The 27,388-nt window shown below is 40.1% G+C and overlaps 1 protein-coding gene across 1 annotated transcript in view; it reads left to right on the top strand.

Moving 5' to 3' along the window:
• DDX10 (DEAD-box helicase 10) overlaps window positions 1-27,388 on the top strand; it is a 208,972-nt gene that overhangs the window by 170,223 nt on the left and 11,361 nt on the right. Inside the window, exon 17 of the mRNA XM_081154586.1 lies at window positions 18,452-18,588. Coding sequence (XP_081010712.1) covers window positions 18,452-18,588 — 137 coding nt within the window. The remainder of the gene's footprint in view (window positions 1-18,451; window positions 18,589-27,388) is intronic.

The raw sequence follows: 27,388 nt of genomic DNA, 5'->3' as shown, positions 1-27,388 counted from the left end.
CAATCACAGTTGCTAACGTTCCTTCATCCTTCAATACTTGTACAGATGTGCAGCCTGATGAAGCATTTCTACTATCACCCTACCCCATTTAAAGATAACAACACAGGCCTAGTAGAGATTAAATAATTAGCCTTATAGCGAGCGGTGGGGATGGTATTCAGCCAACACTCGCCCACACTCACCGCCTCTAAAACTCATGACTTGACCACTTCAGTTACGCTGCCTGCCTTCTTAAGTAGTCCATGGTCCTGTGAATTTCTAATTCAGAAGTATCTATCTTAAATAACACTCTAGTTTTCAAGATAGTACTCAAGTAAGTGCTAAGTATTCCTGTGTAAATTTTCTACAGCCCACACCTTATCACTGTGTATATTTTTCACACTCACTGTTGTTTCTAAATAACTTTAAAATAGTTTGTACTTGGCGTTCACAACGTTCCATGAGGTAAATTGGGCAACTGAGGTATTATTATAATACAGATGAGAAAGGAGATGTATTTAGGTAGTGAACTAAACTTCCTGGGTCCTGCTTGCTGGCTGTCCTGTTTTCAGTAGGCTATATCCCTTGGATGATTGCTTTTAAAGATTTGCCAAAAAAAAAGATCACTCTTCCTTCTTGCATTCGTGCCTTTCCATCTGTTAGCATGAATGAACTGTCCCAGCTTCCGTCCAAAGGCCAGCCTCTTCCCGTGGGCTCTGGATCCCACCCCTCCCCTTCTATTCGGAAACTTAGCTCTTGAACTTTCCCGCGTCTCTTCTGCAACATTGATTTCTTCCTCTCTGCCAGGCCATTCTCATTAGCATGCAGACATGTTGTATCTCTCATCATACGGGGAAAATCCCTTCCTAGCTTCTATAGTCTCCCTTGGTTTGTCACAGTTATCGATTTCCCTTGATAGTAAAACTCCACAGAAGTTTTTCTGTGCTTCTGTTACCCCCATCTCTTCAGACTACTTGCTCAGATGCTACACCCCCACTTCACTGAAACGTTGCTTTGCACAATCACCAGCAATTTCCATCTTATCACGTGGCCAGTTCCCAGTCTTCATTCTACTGGACTTGTTCTTCCTTTTCTACTTGAAAACTTTTAGAACATCAAGTTTTGAAAATCTCCCTGGAAACCTCTCCATCTCTTACGAACTTCTGTTCTCCTTCTAGGCTTTAATGGTCCTAGTGCTTCTGGGCTCAGTCCCTGGACTTCTTTTCTTCTCCGTCTTCACTCCTCCCCAGGTGATGTCATCCACTCTCAGCACTTCACGTGTCACTCCAGTGTTGCTGAACCCTAAATTTACATCCATAGCCTTCCTCTCTCCCCTGAGTTCCTGCTTCATAGGTTTAACTGCCTACTTCATATTTTCACTTGGGTGGCTGTTAGGCATTTCAAATTCATCATGGCTAAACAAACATTTTTCCCCATGCTGAGCAAGGAAATTGACATGCTTTTAAGATCAACAAACCAAAGGGAATGATAAGAATTTAAATGATCTCTATTCTTGGGAAAGCACAGTGGATGTTATGTAATGTGTAGCTTGTCAATTCATCTTCATTTACGGGCAATTCCCAAGGTATTCGTCTATTCTCTCCCCCATGGTTGGTGAGTCATTTTCAAAACAGATTCAGTGACAGAGAGAATCCATCCTTTAACTGTTTGGAAACATACTGTACCTTGCCATAATTTAACCAGTGCCACCCATCGCAGTTAGATGAGAAACTGGAAAGGCAAGACATTTCAAGCTGAAATGCTAGCTAGACAAACAGTTGTTTTACAAACCCCTGTCCCCATTTCTGCTAAATCTTCACCTCTCCAAGTCTTCCCCATAATAGTTTATGGCACCATCATTTACTCGTTTGATTGGGCGAGAACCATAGGAGTTCCTTGCAAGCACCAAGCTCGTTGCTACCTTGGTGGTCCCTCTTTTGAGAGCGCTCCTTCCCCAGATCACAGAGAGTTCTTCCTCTCTCCCCTCCCATCTTTTCCCCTCTCTCCCCTCCCATCTTTTCCCCTCTCTCCCCTCCCATCTTTTCCCCTCTCTACCTCCTCTTCCCCTCTCTCTCCCTCCTCTTCCCCTCTCTCCCTCCTCTTCCCCGCTCTTCCTCCTCTTCACCTCTCTCTTACTCTTCTTCCCCTCTCTCTTCCTCTTCTTCCCCTCTTTTCCTGCTCTTCCCCTCTCTCTTCCTGCTCTTCCCCTCTCTTTTCCTGCTCTTCCCCTCTCTCTTCCTGCTCTTCCCCTCCCTCTTCCTGCTCTTCCCGCTCTTCCCCTCTCTCTTCCTCCTGTTCCCCTCTCTATTCCTCCTCTGTCCCTCTCTCTTCCCCTCTGTCCCTCTCTCTTCCTCCTCTGTCCCTCTCTCTTCCCCTCTGTCCCTCTCTCTTCCTCCTCTTTCCCTCTCTCTTACTCTTCTTCCCCTCTCTCTTCCTCCTCTTTCCCTCTCTCTTCCTCCTCTTCCCCTCTCTCTTCCTCCTCTTCCCCTCTCTCTTCCACCTCTTTCCCTCTCTCTTCCTCCTCTTCCCCTCTCTCTTCCTCTCTGTCTCTTTCTCTTCCTCTCTCTTCCCCCATTTTTCCCCCAACTGGTCCTCCTTCCCTTTCCCTTCCCTCCCCCCCTGTTCCCTTTCCTTTCATCCCTTCTCCCTTCTCAACTCCCCTGTTTTCTTCCTGTTCTAGTGTTGAACCCTCTGAAAAATTATATAAAAATTGTTGAAAAAAAATTCATTCTTTATCACCAGGTTTTTGGGGAAAAGCCTCATCTTCCCCCTTAAAATCTGGGTCCTTCTGAAAGGACTACTAAATCTTGCCAAAGAAAATTCATTCTCATTTGAGCTCTGTTCATAGCACTGCTTTGCCTCCTTTCACATCTAAAAATATCAGTGACATTAGGATATCAGACACCAAAAAGTAGCTTTTATGTATTTGGAATGAAACAAATAAAAACCACAAGATAGCAGTTAAGAGATGTTTCTTCAAGACAAATCAAACATTTTCAGTTGTTTAACCACCAGGTTATTGAGATGATCTCCCTTTGAATCTGTGTTCTTGTTTTTGTTGTTACTGTTTACTAGCAAAATTATTACATTAGTGACATAAAATAACCTCAGTAGATGAAAATGCACCTGCTACCCTAGGCTTGAAGGCTGTGCCTTTTGTTACTGCTGGTTTAGTTTACGGAAGCATTTCTGCTTTTGTCTTGTGGGTACCCTTAATCGCCATCTTCCTTTCTTCCTTCACCGAATATATAACTTCTGGAAAATGGTATATCGCTAAGAAACATTAGGAATAGAATAGCTGTCTACTTAGTTACATGTGCTACAGTTTTATAAAATCTAAAAATTAGCAAGTTTTTCTATTCGTAGTGAAATGGAAGCTAATTTCTTATCTGTTATTTTAAGCTTCTGAATGTAGGAATATTTTACTATCATATTATACATAGGCCATAAGGCATCATCTACTATATTGCTGTACCCAGTACGAAAGTCAAGGCTATTAATCACCAAAGAACTAATTGATCTTTAGAATTAAGTACTTAAAAAGAAAAATGTCAAAGCATTTCTTAAAATTGTAGAGGTATTTTTTTCTCATATTTGTCTCTGTGTAGCAATTCAGATGCTTAAAATAAGGTGGTTCTTTTGTTTTGTTCTAGTTCTGTCATTTTTGGTTGTTTTTCCCCTACGAAAAACTGTGGTACAGGAAGTTTGTAAGGCTCTGAACAGATCACTAGTGAATTCTCTTGATGCAAAGAATAAACTCACATTTGAAATAACTTGAAAATCATAATCTGCTGATGACATTGGTTAGAAACATTAAAGTCCTTGTCCTCTTTTTTAGTTACTAAGTTAGTATTAGTTTTTATAACTTTTTTGATAGGAGGAAATGCACGTTGCTTTGTTAGATATAGTGTTTTTAGTGCATATAAGCCTTCTTTTTAAAATGAGATGAGTCATGGATTTAATAGCCCTGTCAGTCACTTCATAAACACGTCTTCTCAGCAGAGGGATAATGATTGGAATGAAAGTAAAGATACCAAACCATTTATGTTATAGGCCCTGAACTGTAAAAATTATCTGTCTGTATGAAATGTCAAATTAAATTCAAGTAAGGGGTGACAATGCTATCAGATAATGTGATTTCATTGATATCTGCAAATACCCTGCATGGCTTCATTTATCTTAAAATACTTACACAGATTCAATGTATATTCCTCTACCCTCTTAGCATAGTTATTTGGCCAAAGAGGCCAGTGAGCTCCTTTCTTTATACAAACACCCAGTGATGATCTAAGTAAGTAAAGTATACTGTCTTCTGGTTGTAAAGGGCATACACCATTCTACTTTCTGCAGTTGAATGTGGCTATTATATTGCCATGTCTTGACTGTTTCTGTGTGTGCTCCGCAGAACTGCAGTCTGTACCCACGATGCTGAAAGGCTGCACAGCGGCACCTTCCCTCCTGACCGGGGTTTATGCTAGAACTCCTGCTCACTGTACCAAGTTGGCGAAGTTTGCTTAAACCAAAGCATTTTACCAGGGAACTTGGACATGCTGTACTCATAATATACAAATGTAGTGCAGATGTTGATATATCAGACAAGATTTGTCAAATCCAGCCCACCTTTAAAATGTTTTATTTTGAAGCTGAACCAGTAGATTTTCTTGTTCATCTCTATGGTTAGAATCTAGTTTTCAGCAATGTAAGATATTGTGATTTAGTGATAAGAACATAGAGTTTGCAGTTAGAAGACCCACTTCCAGTCCAGATCCTGCCATTTACGAACATTGTGGCCTTAGGCCAAGATGTTTAAGATCTCTCAGTCTTACTTATTTTTGTTTATAAAAGAGAAAAAAGGCCCATCAAATAAATTTGAGAATTAAGAGCCAACATAGTAAAAATGTGCTTTGTAAATTATATTGGTTATACAAGTATCAGAATTCTTATAGATACTACCTTTCCTTAATAATTCAGTATCTTACAGTGTTTCCAGGTTTTCTTTATTGGCTTTTATACTCATTACATAATTTGTAGATCTCAGAGTGACAGGAGAAGGAGCCGAATCTGTGGGACCCATACAACATGGTGGTTCTTTTCCTAAAAGTTCATTGTCCCCCAGTTTTTACTTAAGTGAAGATCAGAGTTGTGTTCAAATAATGGAGCTTTTAGTTTATTTATGACCTAAAGTACCTACAGCTTATAAAACTTGCAGAGCACAGTTAACCATACAAAAGATGCTAAATCCTGTAGCTGACATTAGCGTAACTTGAATTCTAGCAATATATAAAGAAACTTTGAAAAGGTTATTTAGTTATAAGATGCAATGGTAATTTACTGTGTACTTTCATGGTTGCTGTGAAACAAGTAAACGGGAATTAAAGAGCCACATACAATTTCAGCAGAGCCAAAATGAGAAAGAAAGAGAAGCTGAGAAAGAAGTATGTTGTTTCTTAGAGGCGTGTTTTGAATAGCCACATCATAAACATAATGATTATTCTTACACTGAGGCATTATAAAGAAAATTTAAGGCATAATGTACTAGGCCCTTAATAAAGAAAAGTTTTGATTATTAATAAATAACCTATTTAATAATTAAATAGGTTAAGGAACAGCAATTTATTTCTTTGGTAGCAGTGATTTCCCAAAAGGTGTATTGAATATCCTTAAAAAGGTAAAAATCTATGACACTTAACATAGGGTTAGATATTACAGAATAGACAGATCTTAGGTGCTTGTTAAAATGTAGGTGCATGGCTGCCTACACGAAGTCCTTTGAGAATTTCACTGTTCTGTGTATTTGGTAAATTTAGAATTCTTTCACAAGGGTAAATAGAATTTGATAGAAATGTCTTAAGTAATCAATTTACTGTAAGAATGAGGAAAGAATAAGACTTATATGATACCCACATTCTGTGCATGAAAGATAATAGCCTATAAATAGGCCATCTGTTTAGGACTGATCAATCCACACCACTATGATAAACTGCCTCTGAGAGAGACGAGGAGCGTGTCAGGAATGACAGGGAAGCCTGTGTGGGATCTATAGCCGGTGTCCCAATGTCCTTAGCTGTCCTAGAGCTGCTGCTTTGCTCTCAGTGGCTTCTGATCTTCTGATTGTCACCTGGTACCGGTAGTGCTATAGCACCCTCGCCAACTTCTGCTTTTTAAAAAATATTAAAACAACTTTTATCACTTAAGTGTGGTGCTTACTACTAGAATGGATTTTCCAAATAATCATTTTTTATGCCACTCCTCTGCCTAAGAACCTGTGTAGACCTTCTCATTCATTAAACTCCTATTTTCAACACTTTAGGTCCACCATAATCTGACGTCACCTGAGGATCCCACCACAAATTTGTTTACTTGTTTATTGTATCAAGTTTCATTCCACAGAGAATTGGGGGATCCCACGAGAACACCTATCATAAAATAATGGAATACTATATTTAGAAATGAGGGAGGAACCATGGAAATACAGAAATAAAGAGCAGAAGATTAAGACTGGGAAAGAAAACTCCGACGTATAGGCCACCCCTTCTGTAACTGAGGTTAAGGTTTAGCTCTGAACTCTACATATCACCTGTTCTATCCCCTCCAACACACATTTGCTCTAGTATAGACTTCTCCCCAATATGCCGTGTTCAGCAGCATTCCTGTGTGCGTTCGTTTAACTGTCTTTCCCTACACCACCCATCATTCAGCGTTCATCTCACATCCATCTCCCACATCCATGAAGCCCTCTCTGTGCGTCCCAGCCCTCTGGGAACTCCTCCTTTGACTCCTGTAGCAGCTGTACTCACTGTACAGTAGTGTGAACTTTTCATGACCCATCTTTAGTGGTGGTCAGCCCACAGATTTCAAGTATTCTGAGAATTTTTGTGTATCTAAACTTGTCTGTTGATGGCAAGTCACCTTCATTTGCATTGTCACCCTGTAGTGGTGCCTGTGCCACCAGCGTTCTTCCAGACCCCCGAGAGGTCGTCTTTTACGCTCCTGAATCCTTCATGGGAGCTTGCCCAGAGCTGAGATTATAACATAGCCAATGAAATCAGGATGGACTGGCAGGTAATTAAGTCTGTCTGTGCAGTCAGTGTGTGTATATGGGCAAAAAGCATGGCTTTAATCATTGGAGCCTTCCAAGGTGAACCTTTTCAGATATACAGCTATGTAGATAGCTCAGCCACTCTCCCAAGCAAAAGGAGACTTCATAGAAAAGTGTTACAATTCTGTACTTTTTTGCCTCAAAATGCAATAGTGAATCGGTCTTCCTCGTAATGTCTTTACTCCTGACCTTGTATTCGTACTGTGGTTCTGGAATGAGCCTTGGATAGGCCTAAAACCCATCCACTAAAACATTCTTTACCTATACAGTTGACCTTCCACTCACTCTGTGTCCCAGTAATTTATACTCAGGATTGGACTACTAGTTACTTGAATTTGGTGAGCAGCAGAAATCTCTAGAACATTTTGGGGGGAGGGTATGGGGCAAAGAGGTGAAGAGCTACCAGGGTGGTACAGAAACTCCTGTGAGATTAGCCAAGATGAGTGTCGCACACCTGGCAGTACCCGCAGTCTGTTCAGGTGTTACCAGCAGCTCTGCCTATCTCCAGACAGACCTTTGGCAGACCTGGGAGGCTTGCACCTGAATCTGGGAAATGCTGCACGGTCTTGTACTTTCTGCAGTAGTCAGAACAGATGTGGTTCCATGTTCTTTGCCATTAAAGAAATTTTTATATTTTTAACCTCGTCTATTGGTGTCTTCCTTCATTTGTATCATCATCTGGTAGTAATGCTTGTGCAGCCAGCATTTTAAACAACATAACCTCAACTAAAAGGACAGGAATGCATAAGCATCATACACACACACTGCAGGCACATCTCATTTGATTGTGCTGCATGCACTCTGCTGCGCTTCACAGACATGTATTTTTACAAATTGAAGGCCAGGCCTCCTCCAGCAGAAAGATTACAAGTAGCTTCATTGTGGTGGTCTGGAACCGAACCTGCAGTATCTCCAAGGTATGCCCGTACTAACTTGAAAATATGTTGTTGCTATTAGAATTAGTAAAAATATACATTTGAAAAGGGTCTCTAAATTTGTAGTGATTTTTGTCATTACATGTGGCCTTGAAGATGATAAAAGTATAGTTGCTACCATTTGAGGGGAGATGAAGATAGAGCGATCCACACATTTTTTGTGTGATAAAAGAAGTCCTTGTTTCTGCATACCCTTGGGTTCTGGAATTTATTTCAGATTTCCTTAGCATGCCTTGAAGGCCCTTCCAAGCTAGCCCTGTGTACTCGTCTAGCCTGGGCTCCTGCCACTGTCCATCCTTCACTGTACTGAGCCCCCTCTCCTCTCTTCCTCTCTACCTGTCCCCTTGCCCTCCACATTCCAACTCATCCTCAAGACCATCTTCTGTGAAGTCTGCACTGTCCTCGTAGATTTTGTGTGTGTGCGCGTGGGCACTTGCTCACGTGCACTACTGACGTAATTCTATTAGCAGATGCTTTACGATATAGAAATCTTGTGAAACTGGCATATACTAAGTTATCAGTAAATACTTGCTGGAAAAAAGGAAGGAAAAGATGTTGTGCACATGAGAGTTAACAAATTTGTATGATAGCTTCTTATTATAGTGATTGTTTTGGATTTATATTGATATTTGAAAATTATTATCATCATCATTGACTTAGTAGTAGCTTCTATTATGCATGAAGGTGAGCAACATTTGGTTTAATTATCTTTTGTGTTAATCTTTTATTAAAACCCAAAGATTTGGGTTCTAGCTCTACCACTAACTATAGTTAAATTCTCTAATACTATTTCCTTATCTGTAAAAATGAAAGTCTAATACAATTTCATCCATTCATACATTTGCTCATTAAACAAATATTTATGTTCTAGATATTGTTATTTTTATATTTAAATTTAAATTTTTAAATAATTATATTAGTCTTTCTATGTATTGCCTAAACCTCTAGAAAATGCACCAAAATGTTTGTTTTATTATTTTCCTATCAGCAGCTTGTTTACCTACCTTTTCCTTATAAAAGGAAAATATTTTTATTGATTTTAGAGAGAGAGGCGGCGGAGAGAGAGAGAAATATCAGTGTGAGAGAAACATTGATTGGCTGCCTCCTGCACGTGCCCCTACCTGCACCATCCAGGGCTGCCTACCTTTTTCTTTTGGAAAACTGCACAAAATAAATTATCCTTCAAGTATATGGTCACTAAGGATTGTAGTCTCAACTCTTTATATCGAAATAATTATATATGGATAGATGATTTAATATTAGCTCAACACCTGAATGATATACAGAAATTGCTTTTTGTCAGCCCTTTATCAGGGAAGCATTGGTTGCTAAATAGAATATTAAAGAGATTGATATTCAAGATTAGCTATTTTTTCCAAACAGAAAGTAATAGAAGATAAGAAATTTCATGTAAATTTATGCACCCGATGATGAGTTAGCTATGATTTCCAGGTATTCATCTCCTCAAAATATGTTTATCCTGTGTAAATAAAACATTTTCTTTGCTTTTGCTGAATGGAAAATTGATTATCTTAATTGTACCTCTGTTCAGACCCAGTTATAAATGACTGTGTGGCAAACTGGAAAGAGATAGAATTTTACGAAAATCTAACTTGAATATTAAAATCATGAAGTAGTAAATTGATTTCTTGGTAAAAATGTAAAATGAAAGCTTGTAAGTGAGAGCACAAAGATAATACACTTTGACTGCATGGGTCGTGTGTTTTAGCAGAGGAGGTACTAGGTTGGTGCTGCGAAGTTTTATAGATAGCAGGGAAGTAAGAATTAGGGAAGAGTGAGTGAACGTGAAGCATCCTAATTCATTCTGACTGTATTTAAGGTGAAGATGGTAAAGATGTAGGAAATTGATAGTAACTGAAATTTCTGTTCTTTCTATAATATAATCCACTTAAGGTAGATATTCTTATATAGAATTTTAAAAGATATATTTATACAATTTAAAATGAGAGTTTTCAACCTTTTTTCATGATAAGCCATTGCTTATTTTGTGCTGCAGATCATGTTTTTTTCTAATTTGAATTTGAATTCATTTTAACTAAACTTGAAGATAGAAGCCCCAAACAAATAATGGAGCAGATTTAAGGACATGTTATTAAGGCTTGTCTTAAAGCTGATTTATTAAATTTTATAAATAAAAACTTAATTTTGTTGCCAAAGTGTCATGTGGGAAATAACAAAGTTAATGACTCAAAATACTGAACTTCTTAGAAAGTGGTATTTTGCTTATTTAGGTATACTCTTTTGTAAAATACTTCAGGGGTACGCTGCGCAGTTATGATAGTTAGTTATACACAATTTGCCCTCCCTCGCGGCTGTAATGCACACATTGCTATGGCAGGCGCCGGCAGACGGAACGGTGAGCAGGTAGTCTCTGTGTTGTGGATTGAAAAGGTATTACTTGCTTGCTGCAGGTGAGAGTCACAGGGTGAAGTCACCAGAATCACATGCTATTTGGAACAATCACAAACTTCACCTCACAAGTATATAAGCAGTTAGACATTCATGGCAGTTGTTCCATCCAAACCCGACCCAGTGCCAGAGTGATGTAGTCAAGAGAAATAATTATGGATATTTTGTAGATGAAATACAATACCTCACATTTTTATAAATGAAGTGTGAAGCATGGCCCTGTAGGAGTAATTATGTTGCATAATGAACACTTTTAAAATGTCATTAAAATATTTTTGGAGGGGCTCCTTTATTTATTAACTTACATATAGTAGTAAACTTCTCTTGGAGGGGCTCCTTTATTTATTAACTTACATATAGTAAACTTCTCTGTGATATTCACTTCTGTGGGTTTTAACAAATACATGGGGTTGTGCATCTACCACCATTAAAGGTACAGAATAGTTCCATTATCTCAAAAATTTACTTCTTGTCTCCTTCCAGCCTTAGCTCCTGGCAATCAGTGATCTGTTTTCTGTCCCTGTAGATTTTCCTTTTCCAGAATTTTATGTAAATGAGTATGTGGCCTTTGGAGTCTGTCCTTTTTTACTTAGTAAGATGCTTTTGAGATTCTTCCATGAGGTTGCATGCATCAGTGTTGTTATTGTTGAGTAATATTCCATTCATCAGACTGCTCACTAGCTCATTTACAAAGTAGTGCTTTATTTACGCTTGAACCACCTTCCACAAGTACTCTGGTTCATTCTAACATCTATTCTTTCACCTTTTATAACATTAATTATTTTTATAATTTCAGTTATATTCTCTTTTGCATGTAATCTTTTTTGTTTTCCTAATATGAATGCACCAAGGAGATTTAAATCTATTGCACAAATTCCTAAGAGAGTTAAATCTATTGCACATTTCTGCCCAAGTTAGCATTTGGTTTGGAGAAAGCAGGAGAGTACTTACGAAGGACAAGACCACCAAACTGCTGGAATGCCTTTTCCCGGCTTGCGCAGTTCTGTTCGTGATGATAAACGTTACCGTAGATGTCTTCACACACTTTTCTCACTTAGTGCTCACAACAACATTGGGTAGCCGGCAGTCTTTAGATTCTACACAGATGAGGCAGCAGGGCTCCCTGAGGTAGTAAATTGTCACACAGCTAGCCACTGGTGGAACAATCAAATCAAGGTCTTGTGGCTCATATTAAAGTTTTCATTATTGTGAGAAGAATGGCAAACTGGGCTTGTAATTTGTATTTTATTGACTATTTAGTGTAACTTTCCTCTGGAAAGGAGATGAGAAAGATCAGCCGTGGAATGGTTTTATTTAATAGGGTGTTATGAAATTGAGCGTTCTCAGTATTCTTTTGAGCTCTGGGAGATACTCCTATATCAAGTAAGCAAGTGAGTAAGCATAATGAATTAGGAAGAATAATGAATTTTGTGCAAGGCAGTTTTAGAAGAAATCTTACTGGGCTAAAAGTCTGACTGATGTTAAAGTGCTGAGGCATAGTCCCTCCTGCCCTGCTGTTGCCTGGCCCGTCTTCTTTACAGCAGAGCTCAGCACACAGTCAGTGTGCAGCCAACAGTTGTTGGATACGTGATCCAAATTCTGAAGATCCTTCCAAATTTGAGACTTACTCCTTGAGGCTTTGAATATTCATGTGCCAGCCCTTTGTCTGCTATGCTTAACTATGCTCACTTCATGTGTTATTTATATTGCCTCTTCGTAGTCCTTCAGTCATATATTCCTGTTGTTTTGGAATGCTTGGAAAAAATAAAGAAGGCACTGAGTGAAATTCAGTTAGACTCTCCTAGATTTAAGAGGAAATTCTGTGAACAGATGTCCTTTGCCTACATTCTGCTTGTTCCCCTGCATATTGCTTTTAGCATTCCCCAACATCCTGCGTTCCTCCTGTCTTAGATGCCTCTGTGGTTAGGTGGCCAGAGCTGAAATGTGTTGCCTTCCTCTTGTTCACTATGCCTATTTGTATAAATGCTGGGTGTTAGGAAGGACTCATGTTTCTGAGCAGGATCCCCACAACTGAAGAGCCCAGGGCCCTTGATCAAAGTTCGGGTTTTTAGTGGCAATTCAGCCAGTACATATTAGTGCCGGGGCCAGCCGGCAGGCGAACGAGGACCTGATTGAGGGGGTGAGGATTAGAAAAGAAAGACTCATAGAAAAGGATGGGATCGGGAGGGCTACAGCCAAGGCAGAGCTGAGCTGAGCTGAGCCGGGCTGCGCCCCGAGTTTATTGATTACAAGCTTTTTATAGTGCACCCAGACCACCATACCCAAAACAGTGACCTTTTACCCAGTTCCTGCTCTGCACAAACATTCTTGTTTGTCTAGACACTCTGTCTCCAAGTCAAGGTCTTTGTGCAGGGTTTCTACTCCCTAAAGCAAAGGATACTATGTAATCTTAACTAAGCTACAGGAGGCAGAGGTGCTAGCTCTGCCGACCCACCCTGCGGGTCAACGTGCCAGAGATTTCTCTCTAAGGCGACGCTAGGGTCGGCGAGCCCCTGGAGAGACTCCAGGGCAGCACCCTACCAGGCAGAGGTGCTAGCTCTGCCGACCCACCCTGCGGGTCAACGTGCCAGAGATTTCTCTCTAAGGCGACGCTAGGGTCGGCGAGCCCCTGGAGAGACTCCAGGGCAGCACCCTGCCAGGGAGACTATTCAGGAGGGGCAGCCAGCCGGCTCCCCACATATTAGAAGGGCACAAAATACACTCATTGGCCAGATACCAAAGAGCCAAAAATATAAATCAGCATTAAGTCCAACATCACCATCACAGAATAAATTTATAGGAGACAGAAATAAACTGAAACTATTCGCAGATGTTTCAATTAGTATTACAATATTATTATCAGGAACAGTGATTTCTCAGCACTGTCGGCTGCTCTTGTGTTTACTATTCTATTCTGCACATTTGCCTTAGAAGATAGATGCTCACTTTCACCAGGCATATTTAATAATATCATTAACCTTTTTGTTCTTATAATTCAGAAAAAAGTTTCAGTAATTTCTTCTCTAAGTAACTTTGTACTTGGAATTTATAGGTTAGGTAAATATAAAAAAACAGCCCATCTCTTAATTACTGAAGATGGTAGACTGTCTATAGCACTCAGAACTTTTACTTTATTTTAAATTTGAAAATTATAAAGTATTGCCTTCTCAGTGCTTTCTTAGAAAGTTGGTATGAAGTTCTATTAGTGAGAAAAAATATTTTGAATACCTAATTTTCTCTAAACTTTTCTTCACTGTCTTTACATTGTTTGTCAGGATCAGAAAGAGTTTATCCTGAATTTTGAAATTTTTCCTCCTCATGAAGTTTTGAGTGTCAGAGTTGACATTCTGCTTTTTAATTTATACAGTATGGGAAGACTTTTTTTAAAATTCTAAGTGGAATTAAATAACTAAAATCCAAACATAATTCTTAAAGCTCATTTTATTTATGTTATGAATGCTATATATGGTGTACACGAAGGTAATGAAGATAATTCTCTATATCTAGACTTTGAATTGATTTCTTCAAAGTAATCACAGGCTGACTAGCAAGCATGCCCATTCATTCCTTCACCCATTGTATGCACTATGGCTTCCACCTCTGCTCCCTACTAAAGTGACTGAAATTAAGTCTTGTTCCCCTTTATTTTATAAACGTTTAAGGTCTTTGGCCTCATAAAATGGACTATGGTGCTAAGTGATGATCTCCTACTTTCTGTATAGTATAAGAAAATAATATATTTCCTTTCACCCCCATATCAACCCTCCTCAGAGATGTATTTTAGAGTTACATAACTTTGCTTTTTCTGTTAATAAAGCCTCAAGTGTGTTACACTTCTTATGGAGACATTTTGCTCTCTCAGTTTGAACAATAGGATTTCATTTTTGTTTTTGTTTTTGCTTTTGCTGTGGTTGTGAAGTAAAGGAAATACAGCATGTGTTACAGGAGACCTGTGAACTGAAGCTGGCCTTTGTCTGTGGTCCCTGACACTGCACTCCTAAAACCCTGGAGTTTTCTGAGGCATAGGAGTGTCTTGCCCTTAAGGAGCCTGTCCAGCATGCTTGAGTTTATGCCAATGAAGTGACTCAAGATGGGGACTCCAGGTAGCTTCAGAATGGGAGCTGGTCACCAGAAGGACAGAACCCACGATTAGAGGATGGGAACTTTTAGTCCCATCCCCCACCTCTTGGGAGGAAGTCGGGTCTGGAAGTTGAGTTACAAGAGCTCTTGAACAATAAGATTCCACGAACTTCCATGCTGGTGAAAGCCTTGATGTGCTGGGAAGGTGGGTCACCTGGAGAGGCCGTGGAAGCTTTGCACCCATCCCTGCTCCATACCCTGTCCTATGCATCTCTTCTGTTTGGCTGTTCCTGAGTTGTGTCCTTTAATAATTAAGCTACTAATCGAAACTATAGCACTTTCCTGAGTTCTGTGAGTCATTCTAGAGAATTATCAAATCTGAGGAGGGAGTTGTGAGAATCCCTGAATTTGTAGTCAGTCAGGCAGAAGTGCAGGTAGCTTGGAGACCCTATTTACTGGTGACATCTGAAGTGTGGGCATTCTTGTGGGACTGAGCCCTTTTACCCATGGGGTCTGTGTTAACTCTGCATGGTGTCAGAATTGAATTGAATTGTTGAAGACTCAGTGGGTGCTGGAGAATCAATGTAAAAAAGACACCATGTGTTTGGTGTCAAGAAAACAGCCCCGACCAGGCAAGAGGAAGTAGAGGGGAGGGTTCCAGTAGAGAAATAGCAGTGTGGAGACTCCGAGGTGGCGGGGGCTTGACTTGTTCCAGCCCCTGGAAGAGAGGGTGGCTTCAAAGCTTGGGAGCAGGTGATGGACACAATTAGAACTGAAATTTGTTGAAAAAGTACAAAACCAACATTCTAATCACAACAGAGAATTGAAGTGATTAGAAGGAGGGGAAGAGTGGTTACAGGGAGACTCCTTAGGAAGCTGGTGCAATATTCACACAAGAGGGAATAGAGGCTCCAGAGACCCAGGGGGTGAACGGAGATGGACACACACTGGCACCGGTGTATGTTCTATGAAGTTTATAAATGTGCTTGACTCTGAAGAATAGTACGAGTAGCATATCCAAAGCTTTGATGCTCAAAGTCGAGATTCAGGGCGATGTAGGAGACCTAGCGTATGCCCAGGTCCCGTGGCCTGGTTAAGTTATGTAGTCCTCTCAATCACAGTTTCTCAGTTTTGACAATGGCAGCAATTATTATTTTCCTTCTTACTTCATAGGGTTTGAAGATCAAGTCAGATGATGTATGTTGGAGCACTTTGTAAATTTTTATAGGAGAATGCTGCTGCTTGTCTGTTTCTTACCATCATCAAAACTGAAAACAAAGTAAAGACTAGCTGGGTTACATTTCTTTCAGATATTTTCATCTGCCCTACTTATAACTGAATCGTCCAAATAACTATTTTAGGAAAAATCATTCCTATTTTAGGTGAAATATTTTCCTCAGAAGTTTAGAAACTTTATTTCAGGACCAGCCAGTTCACAGAGGTGACCCTGATCTCTCTGTGTGTGTGACCTACTTTTACTTATTTATTTCTATTTTACTTCCCAGGGCCTTAGGAGAGGAGTGGGGGGGTGAAAGCAGGGGTTCTTGATTCTTGTTTTCTTTTCAGCTGGGAGGGTGGAGAGAGATGGGAGAGTGTGTAGTCAGAGGGAAGTGTGGCAGCTTCCAGTCAGAAGTACCCGAGGAGGAAGAGGCGTGCTGATAGGGAGGGACGGTCCGTAGCAGCTAAATGTTAGGGGGTCCACAAGTTGAAGACTATTCTAGCAGATGTGGGGCCTTTAGCAGGGCCAGTGGAGTCAATTCACTCTTATTTGCCTGTTCCTCAGAAATAGCAAAATGTGGCTTCCATGTTAGTGCTTATGTGGGGAACTGACCCAAAATCAACAGGGCAGGACTTCGTCTTATTCACAGCGGCACCCCTAGAACCTAGGAGTGTGTCTGGCACATATAATAGCTCCTGTTGAATAAAGGCATTTTTGTAAGGCATCTTCACAGTGTCTATTAAACTGCTTTCTTAGGCCATATTTAACACATGCAGTTATGCTTCTGTGCATACTGATTCTCTGGAATATATTATGTACCCATGTAGTCCACATGGTCTAGCTGGTTCTCCTTCCCTAACATCTCTCACACCTGCCCCTGCCTCCATCTCCACTGCCACGTTCTTCTTTTTAATTTTATCTGACAGTCTAAGGAAAAAGAGGTCAGAGCCCCTGATTAAATAGTCAGATATTGCATATTTGCTTGTTTTTTTAAATTATCTTTATTGTTGGAAGTATTACAGATGTCCCCCTTTTCCCCCCCATTAATCCCCTCCACATCCACCCACTGCCTCACCTGGATTATTGTTTTTAAACTGATTTCCTACCTTCAAACCTGTTTCTCTTAATCACTCTTCCCATTGCTGCCAGGGTGCCAGCATCTCTAAGGTGCAAATGTAATTACTCTTCAGTGGTTTCTTCTTACTTGACTTGTAGCAGTGAGTTTCCAGCGATGGTGTCCTGGCACTGAAGTGTCACAATCAGTTGGGAGGTGACAGGTATATCAGAACATTTGTGGTGTCTCATGAAAATGGGTCCAGAAGCTCTTTAGAATCCTTTGTACTTTTTAAGTGTAAAGGTTACCTGAGACCAAAAATCTTGAGAATCATTTGCATCTGCTCTGTCTCCACCTTCAGACAGCAAATTCCTCTGAGAGCATTAGACTGGAAAATTGGAAATATCTTGTAGCCCAGGAGATTAGTGTTTGTGTGTATATGATGGCATTCAGTTTTTGTTGACATCCTTGATTATTTCCAGGTAGACCATCTAGTCGGCTGTCAAATGTGCTGCTTACTGCTCCTGGTGGCAGCCTTGTCCCCACTGATACCTGTTTCCAGACCTTTATTTTTAGCAGAGAGCTTCACCAGGCACTGGTGGCTGGCCCTCATTTTCTTTACCTCTTCTCTCTTACGTTATGAGTAGAGGCGTGTTAGGGGACTTCTATAGTGGCTTGTGCAGTCCATTGCTGTGCTACTCTGAGTTTTTAGTTTCTGGGAAAGAGCATTTGAAAATGGAGAGTCATTGAAGTTTGTCTCCCACGGTGTGAAGAATAAAGATGGCAGCTGAGACACTTCCAAAATTTTTTTTTTAGTCCTGCTTACAATCTTTTAAATGTGTATGGAAATGCTTATGTGTGTTTCTTACCTACTAGATGACAAAACCAGGATGCCAGAAATAGATTTGTTATAAGGGATGTTTAGTTCAAAAATGTGTAGTAAGTTTAGTTTAACACTGTATTCCTTTATTCTTTGGCAAAAATAAACGACCATGAGACAAAAGCAAAAAAACCCCGCTGGCCTATCTACTTGTACGAAACTCGATAGTCTCCCAGTTCTCCCATGTGTTGGTGCTTTTCTGGTCTCTTGCCATTTCTTTCCTTTTTCTGTTGTTCTTAGTCACTTTATACTTACACTTAAATTTAGAAGACCCCATGCTGTTAATGAGTTTGTATTCATCTGATTGTTATTTTAAAACTTAGATTATTGTGGTTACAAAATGATCAAAATCATCAGGCAAGAAGGGTGTCTGTGCTCTCCCTTCTCACCTTTTATATTTTCATCTAATATGCTGGGTAGTTTTGAAGTTTACATGTGTGTGGACAGGAGCACTAAAACAACTTTATTTTATACTTTATTCTTTGATGGTTGTGTTATATGGATTAATAAAACTAATAATTTCCCCCATATTACATTTGAGAGACTCAATTGTGATTTACTTTCAGAATCATATTTTATTTTATTTTTGAAATGACTAGTTTTCTTTCTCTTTGCAAACGATTATGGTTCCGAAAGTCACATAGAGGCTTTCACCAGAATAGAAGACTTCTAATTTGAGGATCTCAAATAGAAGAGTAGTTATTTGTGTTTAGAAATAGGACCTGATTATTTTTCAACTGTTTCCTGAACCATAATTCCCCTCGTGCTTTCTTAGGCCAAAGATGAGGAAGAAGCCTTTCTGGATTGGAGTGATGATGATGATGATGGCTTTGATCCAAGCACGCTTCCAGATCCAGATAAGTACAGGAGCTCTGAAGAATCAGGCAGTGAAGACATGGAAAATAAAATCAGGTATGTTTTTATCATTGGTGGCATTAAGTATATGAGTTGTCTCCTTTTAATTCAAAAGATGATATTGTTGAGACAAATGTCTCGTGCTCTTCTCATCACTTTGAGGACTCCCTTACTGTTTCTTTAATCCCTGCTAACAAATATTAAGGGTATTATAAAAGCCATATTTTCTTTTCTTTCTTTTTTTTCTTGTTTCTTTCTTTGTGAACCCTTTATGCTTGAGTATTTGATGCACTAAGGTATATTTAATGCAAATAGAGGCAATATTTTATTTTGATTCACTGTCAAAGACCTCTATGGAGCGTGCTGTTAGAAATTGTCTCTGAATTTTAAAAAAGGGCTGTTATACTTTCCCATTCTGTGATATAAAATTAAATAACAAATGCATAAAATAAACAGAAAGCTTATACATTAACAGCCCTTGACAAATTCTCTCCATTTAAAATCTGTTCATTTGTAATGTGGACTTATTTGCTACTATGTCCACAACAGATGAAATGTGCTGAATTGAATAGTAGTAGGAGTTGCTCAGCATTTGTTTCAGAGTACTGTGTATTAGATTATATTCAGATTCTGTTGATTTAAAAGTTGAGGGCATTGATCTTCATGGACATTCTAAACCAATGCGCCTCTTTAGACCTTTGCTATTGGACACTTGGCTAGTGGCTGTAGCTTTCTGATGTATTTGCCCACAAGGTAATGGGTATTAGTGTTACTACCACAGGAGGCACCACAGGTGAAAATAATTGATTAGGATTTAGAAAAATGTATAAATGTGTGCCATAGGGTTAAATAATTTAGTTCCAGGCATATTCCTAATCTTTATAAATTGACATATAAGAGTAAACATGCACCTTTTACTTCAGAAAGTTCCTTGGTGCACATGTTGAAACCTGAATGCCAGTGTGGTTAAGTTCGCTGCCTCTGTGCTTACATAGATGTCTCTCCTTGAGAGTGGCTTCTGGGAATTCCATTTTGATAGATGTGATCTAACTTAACACGTGTGACTTTATATCATTAACTTCCAAATGTGTCTGTGTAATTTTACTTTCTGGAGGGCACGTCAGTCGGTTCTTCTAGTTTGTCATGCAGCCATGTTTTGCATAGCTGCCTAACATACCTCTAACACAGAGAACCAGCCTTTTTAAAGTCATTGTCAAGATGTCAGCATCCCATCTGTATCTGATTCGTAAGAATTTTTTCCTAACATTTTTTATGATAGTTTCTGGGTCATCCTTAATCTGTGTATAGCAGACATTTCATTTCATTCTTCTGGCATTTCTTACTCTCAGAGTGACAGTTCCTTGCTGCTACCTAGTTAATATGATTGGTTGTCTAATAGCTTCATGCGTGTTAGCCTCTTGATTAGCCCATAAATGCTTTGTAGCTAGAAACCCAGTCTTTTTGTACCAACACCTCCAGCCTCTACTCCTATCTCTAACATTAATGTCATAGGCACAAAGAAGATCCTGAAATATTTGAATTGACTGAGTCATAGAAAAGATATATAGAGTAAAAAAAGAAGCATATAATGATAAACAACTATTCAGTTGGTCCTAACAGCTTAAATGATACAAGAAATGACAGAATAGATGGGTGGAGAACTGGAAGAAGCCAAGTTCAGATAGTATAATAGTGATGGAAATGGACATAGGAGTACCTTGAGGTGCCAGAGTATTCTAACTTCAGGATAAGGGTTCAGCCCTGGCAGGGTTGCTCAGTTAGTTGGAGCGTCATCCCATAGACCAAGAGGTGGCAGGTTCGATTACAGGTCAGGGCACATACCCAGGTTACAAGTTCGATCCCTGGTTGGGGCATGTGCAGGAGGCAACCAGTTGATGCCTCCCTCTCTCTCTCTCTCTCTATATATATACACACACACACACACACACACACATATAAAGAAATAACTTTAAAAAATAGATAAGGGTTCAGATGGAAAATATTTAAGCATTACATGAAAATGAAAATGGTTTTAATATTAGGCACAGCTAGTAGTAACTCTGCATTAGTGGAAATTGAAAGGACTTGGTAAACTTACCTTAAGCTGAAGAAAAATTGTTTTGTTGAAGAGAATATCAGCAAGAGCTTTATTCCTTTAGCCACTTTAAGGGCTTCTTAGCAGTTTGTCTTTTGTCTACCAACAGTGATTTTTCTAGTCAAACTCCTCTTTAGATGAAGAAACCAAGGCGTCACAGGAAAAAATAGTAATTTGTGATCACAGTATAAGTGAGGGACACTGAACTGCCCAGATCAGATTGATTGCCTACTTCTAACACTGCAGTCAGCTTACATGGAATTGCTCTAGCTTTAGGAGAGGTAGCTCCACAAAACTTCCTGAAGACAAATTTGTTGTCATTTGGATGAAGACCTGATCCATAGACTAGGGGATAGATTTGACTAGACCATGGTTTCCCAGCTTTACCATTGCTGACATTCTGACCCAGATCATTTTTGGGGGGGCAGGGAAGGCCGCTTTGGAATGATTGTTGGCTGTTTAACCTCATCCGTGGTCTCTACCACTAGCACCCCCCAATTGGGACAACCAGAAATATTTCCAGACATGGCCAGATATCCCCTGGAGAGCAGACTCCCCCACAGTTGAGAACCACTGGACTACACCCAGAATGGAAGGTGCACAGGACCATTTAGTTCCCCGCCCCTTACCCGGACAGGCTTTGTCTTTGCTCCTTTCCGTTCAGCCCAAGAGGCCCTTCTCAGCTCAGCTTCTGTGGGTCAGCTGCGATTGGCTCGCAGGTAAAACCCAGCTGCCATTGCTGGACTAGAAGGCAGAGTCTAGGGTAAGTTATAAGTAGTAGTCTACATGTGAAATTTCTATTTATGCTCTAATTCCCATTTTTCTCTTTTTTCCCTCCTCTCTTAAAATCACCTCAATGGCAATGAATAGAGATCTACAGAAACTAAATCCAAAATTGTTTTGGATAAGAAAAAGTATTCATAAGTAAATGCATACACACTAGAATTTTGGCAGTAGTAATTGCTGCTGCTCTTGCTAATTATAATAGCACCAATACAGTTCTCCTGCATTGTTGCACTTCGGCTGCATCTTTTTTCTTTGACTCTCGTATGTGACTAGATGCTAAGATTTTGTGGTGTAGGCTCTGGAGGGTCCTCCCGGCGTGCTCACAGGTATGATTTGCTGCACTGTTTCTAGCCTCCACTCAATAATTGTAGGAAGAGCTAGTGTTCCAGCCTCTTGGTTGTCATCTTCTCTCGCTCAGTAGCTTATTCTCTGAGGATTCAGTTTGCATTTTCAGAAATGAATTTACTCTTAAGGGACTAGAGACCAATTAGAAAATGGCTCTTAGCACCAAGGTAACAGCATGAACTAGTTTCTTCGGAAGTTTTCTCTGGGTATTTCTTTTTGTTATACTTTGGTGACATCCATAAATATTCAATATGGGTAACACTTTTGTCTCTCTACATGGAAAGACACTTAGTCAGTAGGAAGTAGGCAAAAGAGAGCCAGACTTAGTGGAGAATGATTGGATCTGGGGCCAGTAACTTCTCCTTGGGATGTCTGATAGGGTTTTGAAGAGTTTGTAGCTCCCTCCTCAGCTCACTGCACAGCCGCAGTAGCTTGAAACCGCCCCCCACCCTCTGTACAGTGATCCGAATTGTCATCTCTACACTGAGATTCCAAAGGGATTTTTACCTGCAAGATTCAGGTCCCGTAAGTCAGCATGACAAAAAGAGACCTCTTGCTTATAGTGTGGTCCCAGGGACAATGAAAATAATATGACCCGGAGCTCCTTTTGAGTAGTTTTAAGAATGTCACCATAAAGCTCCATTTTTCTCAGGTATAAAGCTGTGAAATATGGGTGCAGAGGGGTGTCAGCTGGCTCGTCAGCAGCAGATGTCCGACCCAGTCGGGGGCTCTAAGCTCTTGTGTGTGCTCTTTTGCAAAACAGGTGTAGAGCTTTGATGCTCTCTCGTTTCCTTCCGTCTTCATCCATGTTACAGGTTGGTCCAGGATGGGTTTTACTCTGCCGCTTTCACTTCTGCTTCCTCCTTTGGAACTGGGAACTTAGCACAGGTAGAATTAATACAGGATGTTAGGAGTTGTTATTATTATTAAAATGGGATCAGAAAAACCTGGTAGTAAAACTAGCTCTTTGTTGCAGTAGACTCTGTGAGTTCTAACTCACTGGTCTGCTAGGAACTACCCAGGATTAGTATTCTTGTCTCCAGTGAGTTTTCATATAGGCTTTTATACCTTCTGAGGAAAAACAACTTCAAATATTGCAGTGGTCTTTTTGCTCATAAATGAGTTTTCATTTCTCTATCTTCCAAATACTCTGTATAATGTAGTTATAGTGCTTTCACAATAAAAATATTTAGACAAGTTTCTACATGTGGTGTCAAGGACTGGAGTAAGAACCTTCAACACAATTTAAATCACATTCTACTTAAGAGTTAAAAATATCCCCTTGATCTGTTAGTCCCTAGCTTGTAATATTTCCTCCATCCGTTCTTTCAACTAAGAATTTTTTTTAATAGCTGTCACTCATGTGGCAGGCATAGTGAGTGCAGGTACAAAGGATAAAACATTAAGCTAGAAAAATACCTTTCCTGCTTTCACATTTTTAGTTCAGTGGAGGTTACACATAGCTAAGCTTGGAACTAAAAAACAATGTGATGGGCCCAGCTGGTGTGGCTCAGTGGTTAAGCATCAACCTAGGATCCAGGAGATTGAGGTTCGATTCCTGGTCAGGGCACATGCCTGGGTTGTGGGCTCGATCCCCAGCAGGGGGCGCGCAGGAGGCAGCTGATCAGTGACTCTCTCATCATTGATGTTTCTATCTCTCTCTCTCCCTCTCCCTTCATCTCTCTGAAATCAATAAAAGCATGTTAAAAACCAGCAACAACACCACAATGTGATGGGTCCCTGCTGTGATTTGTGCCCTGAGGGAGGCAGGGGCCGGTGGGTGATGGGGAATGAACGTGGAGAGCACCTAAGTGGTGGGCCTAACTTGGGCTTCCTGAATCCAGAAGAGCTTCCCAGAGGGAGGTGACATCTGAAGTAAGTTTGAGACTCACTGAACAGAGAGAAGGAAAAATTACCCTTCTAAAGAGTGTGGGCTTTGAAGTGAGACACGAATGTCTTTCACCATATTCCAATTAAACTCTCCTTTTAATAAAATTGTTCCTTTAGCTGTGCCTCACAAGCTGAGAGCTTTGGTTCTGAGCATGTAATATGAGATTAATTTTTGTGTACTTAGTAGCATTCATCATGCTTGGTTTATGGCCATCGTCATGTGAATTGCTAATGATGTGAAAATTTGCAAAGTATTGAATTTGATGAAAAAGAAGCAGCTGGATGTTCCAGATATTCATTATCCAGTCAAATTAAGTTTTTAATATTTATAATCTTAACCTTTTTCTAATGGAAAAAGAAAAAGGTTGTGGTTAGACGCTTACTGACTTACATCAATCTTTTCTTCACAGACCATGGCCTCTGGCTAAGGCAGGTTGCTTTATAAAGAATTGTTATATTGAGGGGTGTTTAGTAGGTGGCATAAGACCAATGAATTACATCTTTAATTTGTACCGATATATTGGCATCATTTAGCCATGATAAATTCTGTCTTTTTTAATTTGTCTGGGATTTTTGTTTTTTTTTTTAAATTTGTTCCATATAGTTTTCTGTTTTGGTGTGAACTTGCCTATCTTTAAAAGGAGTCTCTTATATGAAGGAGATAAACCACTTTTTTGCCTAATGGTAATGTAAATTTTTGCCCCGTAACTACTCTTCCAAGACTTTACAGTCAACTTTGTGATATGTGGAAGACTTTTCATCTGGGAAAAAAAATGTGTCTGAAACAAAGATGAATTTCTGGGGGAGGAAATTCCCAGAAAGCATTTCATTTTCTTCTTAAGTGTTTGGTGGGCTGGGTATGTTACATTATATTTTTAATATAAATTTTAGTGGAATTGTTGGTGCCAAATAGGGGGGATGATTTTTAAAGGGATTTTTCTTATTCAGAGTCTAGGTAACTGTTAAAAGGAAAGTACATACTGACTGTAATTTCCAATGACTTGAATCCCTGTTCATTGGTGAACCTAGTTGTGGGTGGCAGGCGTTGAAAGAAGTCGGCTCAGCCTAATGCTGTATTGACTATTGTGTGCCTGCCAGTCTTTCCTTTTACTCTTTTAACTTGAGATTTATCCCTGATTCCAATATGCCTGACAGCTTTCAAGAGAAAATCTGGACCACTCTTCTTACTGGTGAAATACAAAGTTCCGTGAACTATCAAATTTCATAGAGCTTTTATCAGAACTTAACATGAATTATGGGTGACAGGAGTTAATTTACTTGGCTTTCTTTAAATTATGTTCCTTTCATTTTTCTCTCTTTTGTTATTGCCCTGAAAATAAAACGAGAATATCCTGTGTGATATATAGCATGAATGGAGAAACTTCAAAGGAAGATTTTTGGGGTGGGGTAGGGAAAGGCAGTATTATATGTCTTGGGACTTTTAGGGGAAAGGTTGCTATCCATTGAAGAAGAAAGCTGTTATTTCCCAGGCTGAGGGTTGGGGAGGGGAAGTTGTATTTTGAGAGATTGGGGTTTTGGAAGCTCGAAGCTCAACTTTACTTGGACTCTCAGTTATTGCCCTGTACTATTTATTCCTCTATCATTTAGCGACCCTTTGAATGACTGTCATGCAATGACAGTTATGAGTTTGTTATGTCTGAGAAGTGCTGGGATCTCTAAGAAGATGGATGAATGCCTTGGATGCCATGAAGCCTGGATGAACCATCCAGCAAGGGAGGTGAACCACCTAGCAGGGTTCTCTTGGCTGCTGCCCTCATTCTGGTGTGTGGCAACTTTGTTTTCACTGAAACACCGTTGAGGAGGACACTCTCTTAGGACCACCCTTTCCATTGTGCCTTCCTGCATGTAGAATGTGTTCATACTAAATGACCACATAACATGCGTCTCCTTAGTTATACTGTAGTTCCCTCACCTACTCCCCTTTTAGAATTGTAGGTTGTACCCAGGCTTAGGTTTTTGGTTCTGTTGTTTTGTTTTTGCCATTGTAAGTAATTCTTCAATGGACAACTTTGTTGAAGGTTGGGTAATCTCTCTTTTGAAATGATTCAAAGGACTAGTAAAGAGTAAGACTAAAGTGTAAAACTTAAGTTTTCCAGATAGCTGGGACACTGGGGACATGCTTGGGCAGGTGATGATCTTGAATATTGAAAACTAATCAGTGAAAGTACTAGAGTAGAAAAGCTGATGGTCTTCTGGGGAGCACAAAATGTTCTACAAACAGATTAGTAATGAGAAAAATGCATAATGCAACCCAGCTCGTATGGGCGTTTACGTGTTTTTGTTTCGTTTTTTAATCTGGGAGAAGAGAAGTAATTATGTATGTCTGTGGATGAGCTTTAGGGGATCTCAAACACCTTGAAATTGTTCCCCAAATGATGGTGTGGGTGTGCAGGCAGCATAGACACTCCTGTGCACTTGTCTGGAAATAGGGTCACGAGTTTTCATGCAGTCCTCAGGTGTGCTTATGAGCAACAACAACAGCAAAAACAAACCAAGGATATTGGGGACGCAGACATTGTGCCAGGCCCAAACGACATGTGCGCCTTTTTAAGAAGGGAACCTACAGGGTTCAGTAGTGTGACTGCACCCTCTGCCTTCTCTCTCCTTCTCACCACCCCCAACGTTTCCTGATTATTAGAATTCTGACCTAAGAGGACATCTGCTCTTGCAGTTATGTTTGTAATGAACTCTGAGCCAGTAAATCTTTTCTTCAACTAAATTGTTTTTAGTGCCGAGCTGCTAGAAAAGACGTTAAAGGACATGATACATTTTCAATTCCATTTCTGTATGCAGTAGCCTTCACCATCAGAAGGAAGCTGGGCAGGTTTTATGGAATGTGCTGCAGTGATTAATCTTCATTAGGACTGTTGCCATCACCTTGTAAATTAAAATTTATGATGGGGGGAAGTCTCTGGCACACCATATTGGAATACCAGAGTGCCAATGCTTAAGGACAGGTATAATGATTTCTGAGACTTTTTTTAATGGTCTCAAGCTCCCTTATTATTAGCTTAATATTCTTTAGGACAAAGTCTAAGCTACATTTATTGATATGGATGCAAGAGGGAGAGTTGTATACAAATAGGAGGTTAGGAGCTCTAACATGAGGCACAAACTAGACATTCAGGTGCTGTGCTCTTGGGAGCTTTCCACACGCAGTTTGGCAGCTTGTTGGAAAAGGACACTCAGGGTTCCTGTGTGGGCGACTAGCCACTCCTCTCACCTCCCGCTCAGCTAGTTTGCAGCTGGTCATTCCGCAGTTTCACCTGATTCCTTTTCTTTGCGTTCCAGAGGAGAGAGAGAAGGAAGAGGTTGAAAGCTCCACAGACGCTACAGCAAGGGGCCGTGCTTTCTTCCAGCAGCCCCCCGTCCTGGCTTTTATTAGATTTAAAAAAATTATTTATTGATTTTTGAGGGGGGTGGGGTGGGAGGAAGAAAGAGGGAGGGAAGGGAGGAATATTGATTTGTTCCACTTATTTATGCATCATTGGTTGATTCCCATATGGCCCTGACTGGGCATTGAACCCGCAACCTTGGCGTATCGGGACGATGCTCTAACCAACTGAGCCTCCTCAGCAGGGCCTACATTTCTGAACAGACTTGTAGAGTGATGTCGCTCCTCCACATTGTGGTGTAACAGACTCAAATCAATGCAGCTGCTACAGAGGTTAAGCGCTCTAACACGAGGCATCGTGACATCTGGTTGCACAGCCTCTTCTC

Source organism: Miniopterus schreibersii, assembly GCF_964146895.1.
Source record: "Miniopterus schreibersii genome assembly, chromosome: 12".
Classification (NCBI taxonomy): Eukaryota; Metazoa; Chordata; class Mammalia; order Chiroptera; family Miniopteridae; genus Miniopterus; species Miniopterus schreibersii.
Note: the sequence above shows the minus strand (reverse complement) of the source record. Positions and strands in the feature narration are given on the sequence as shown.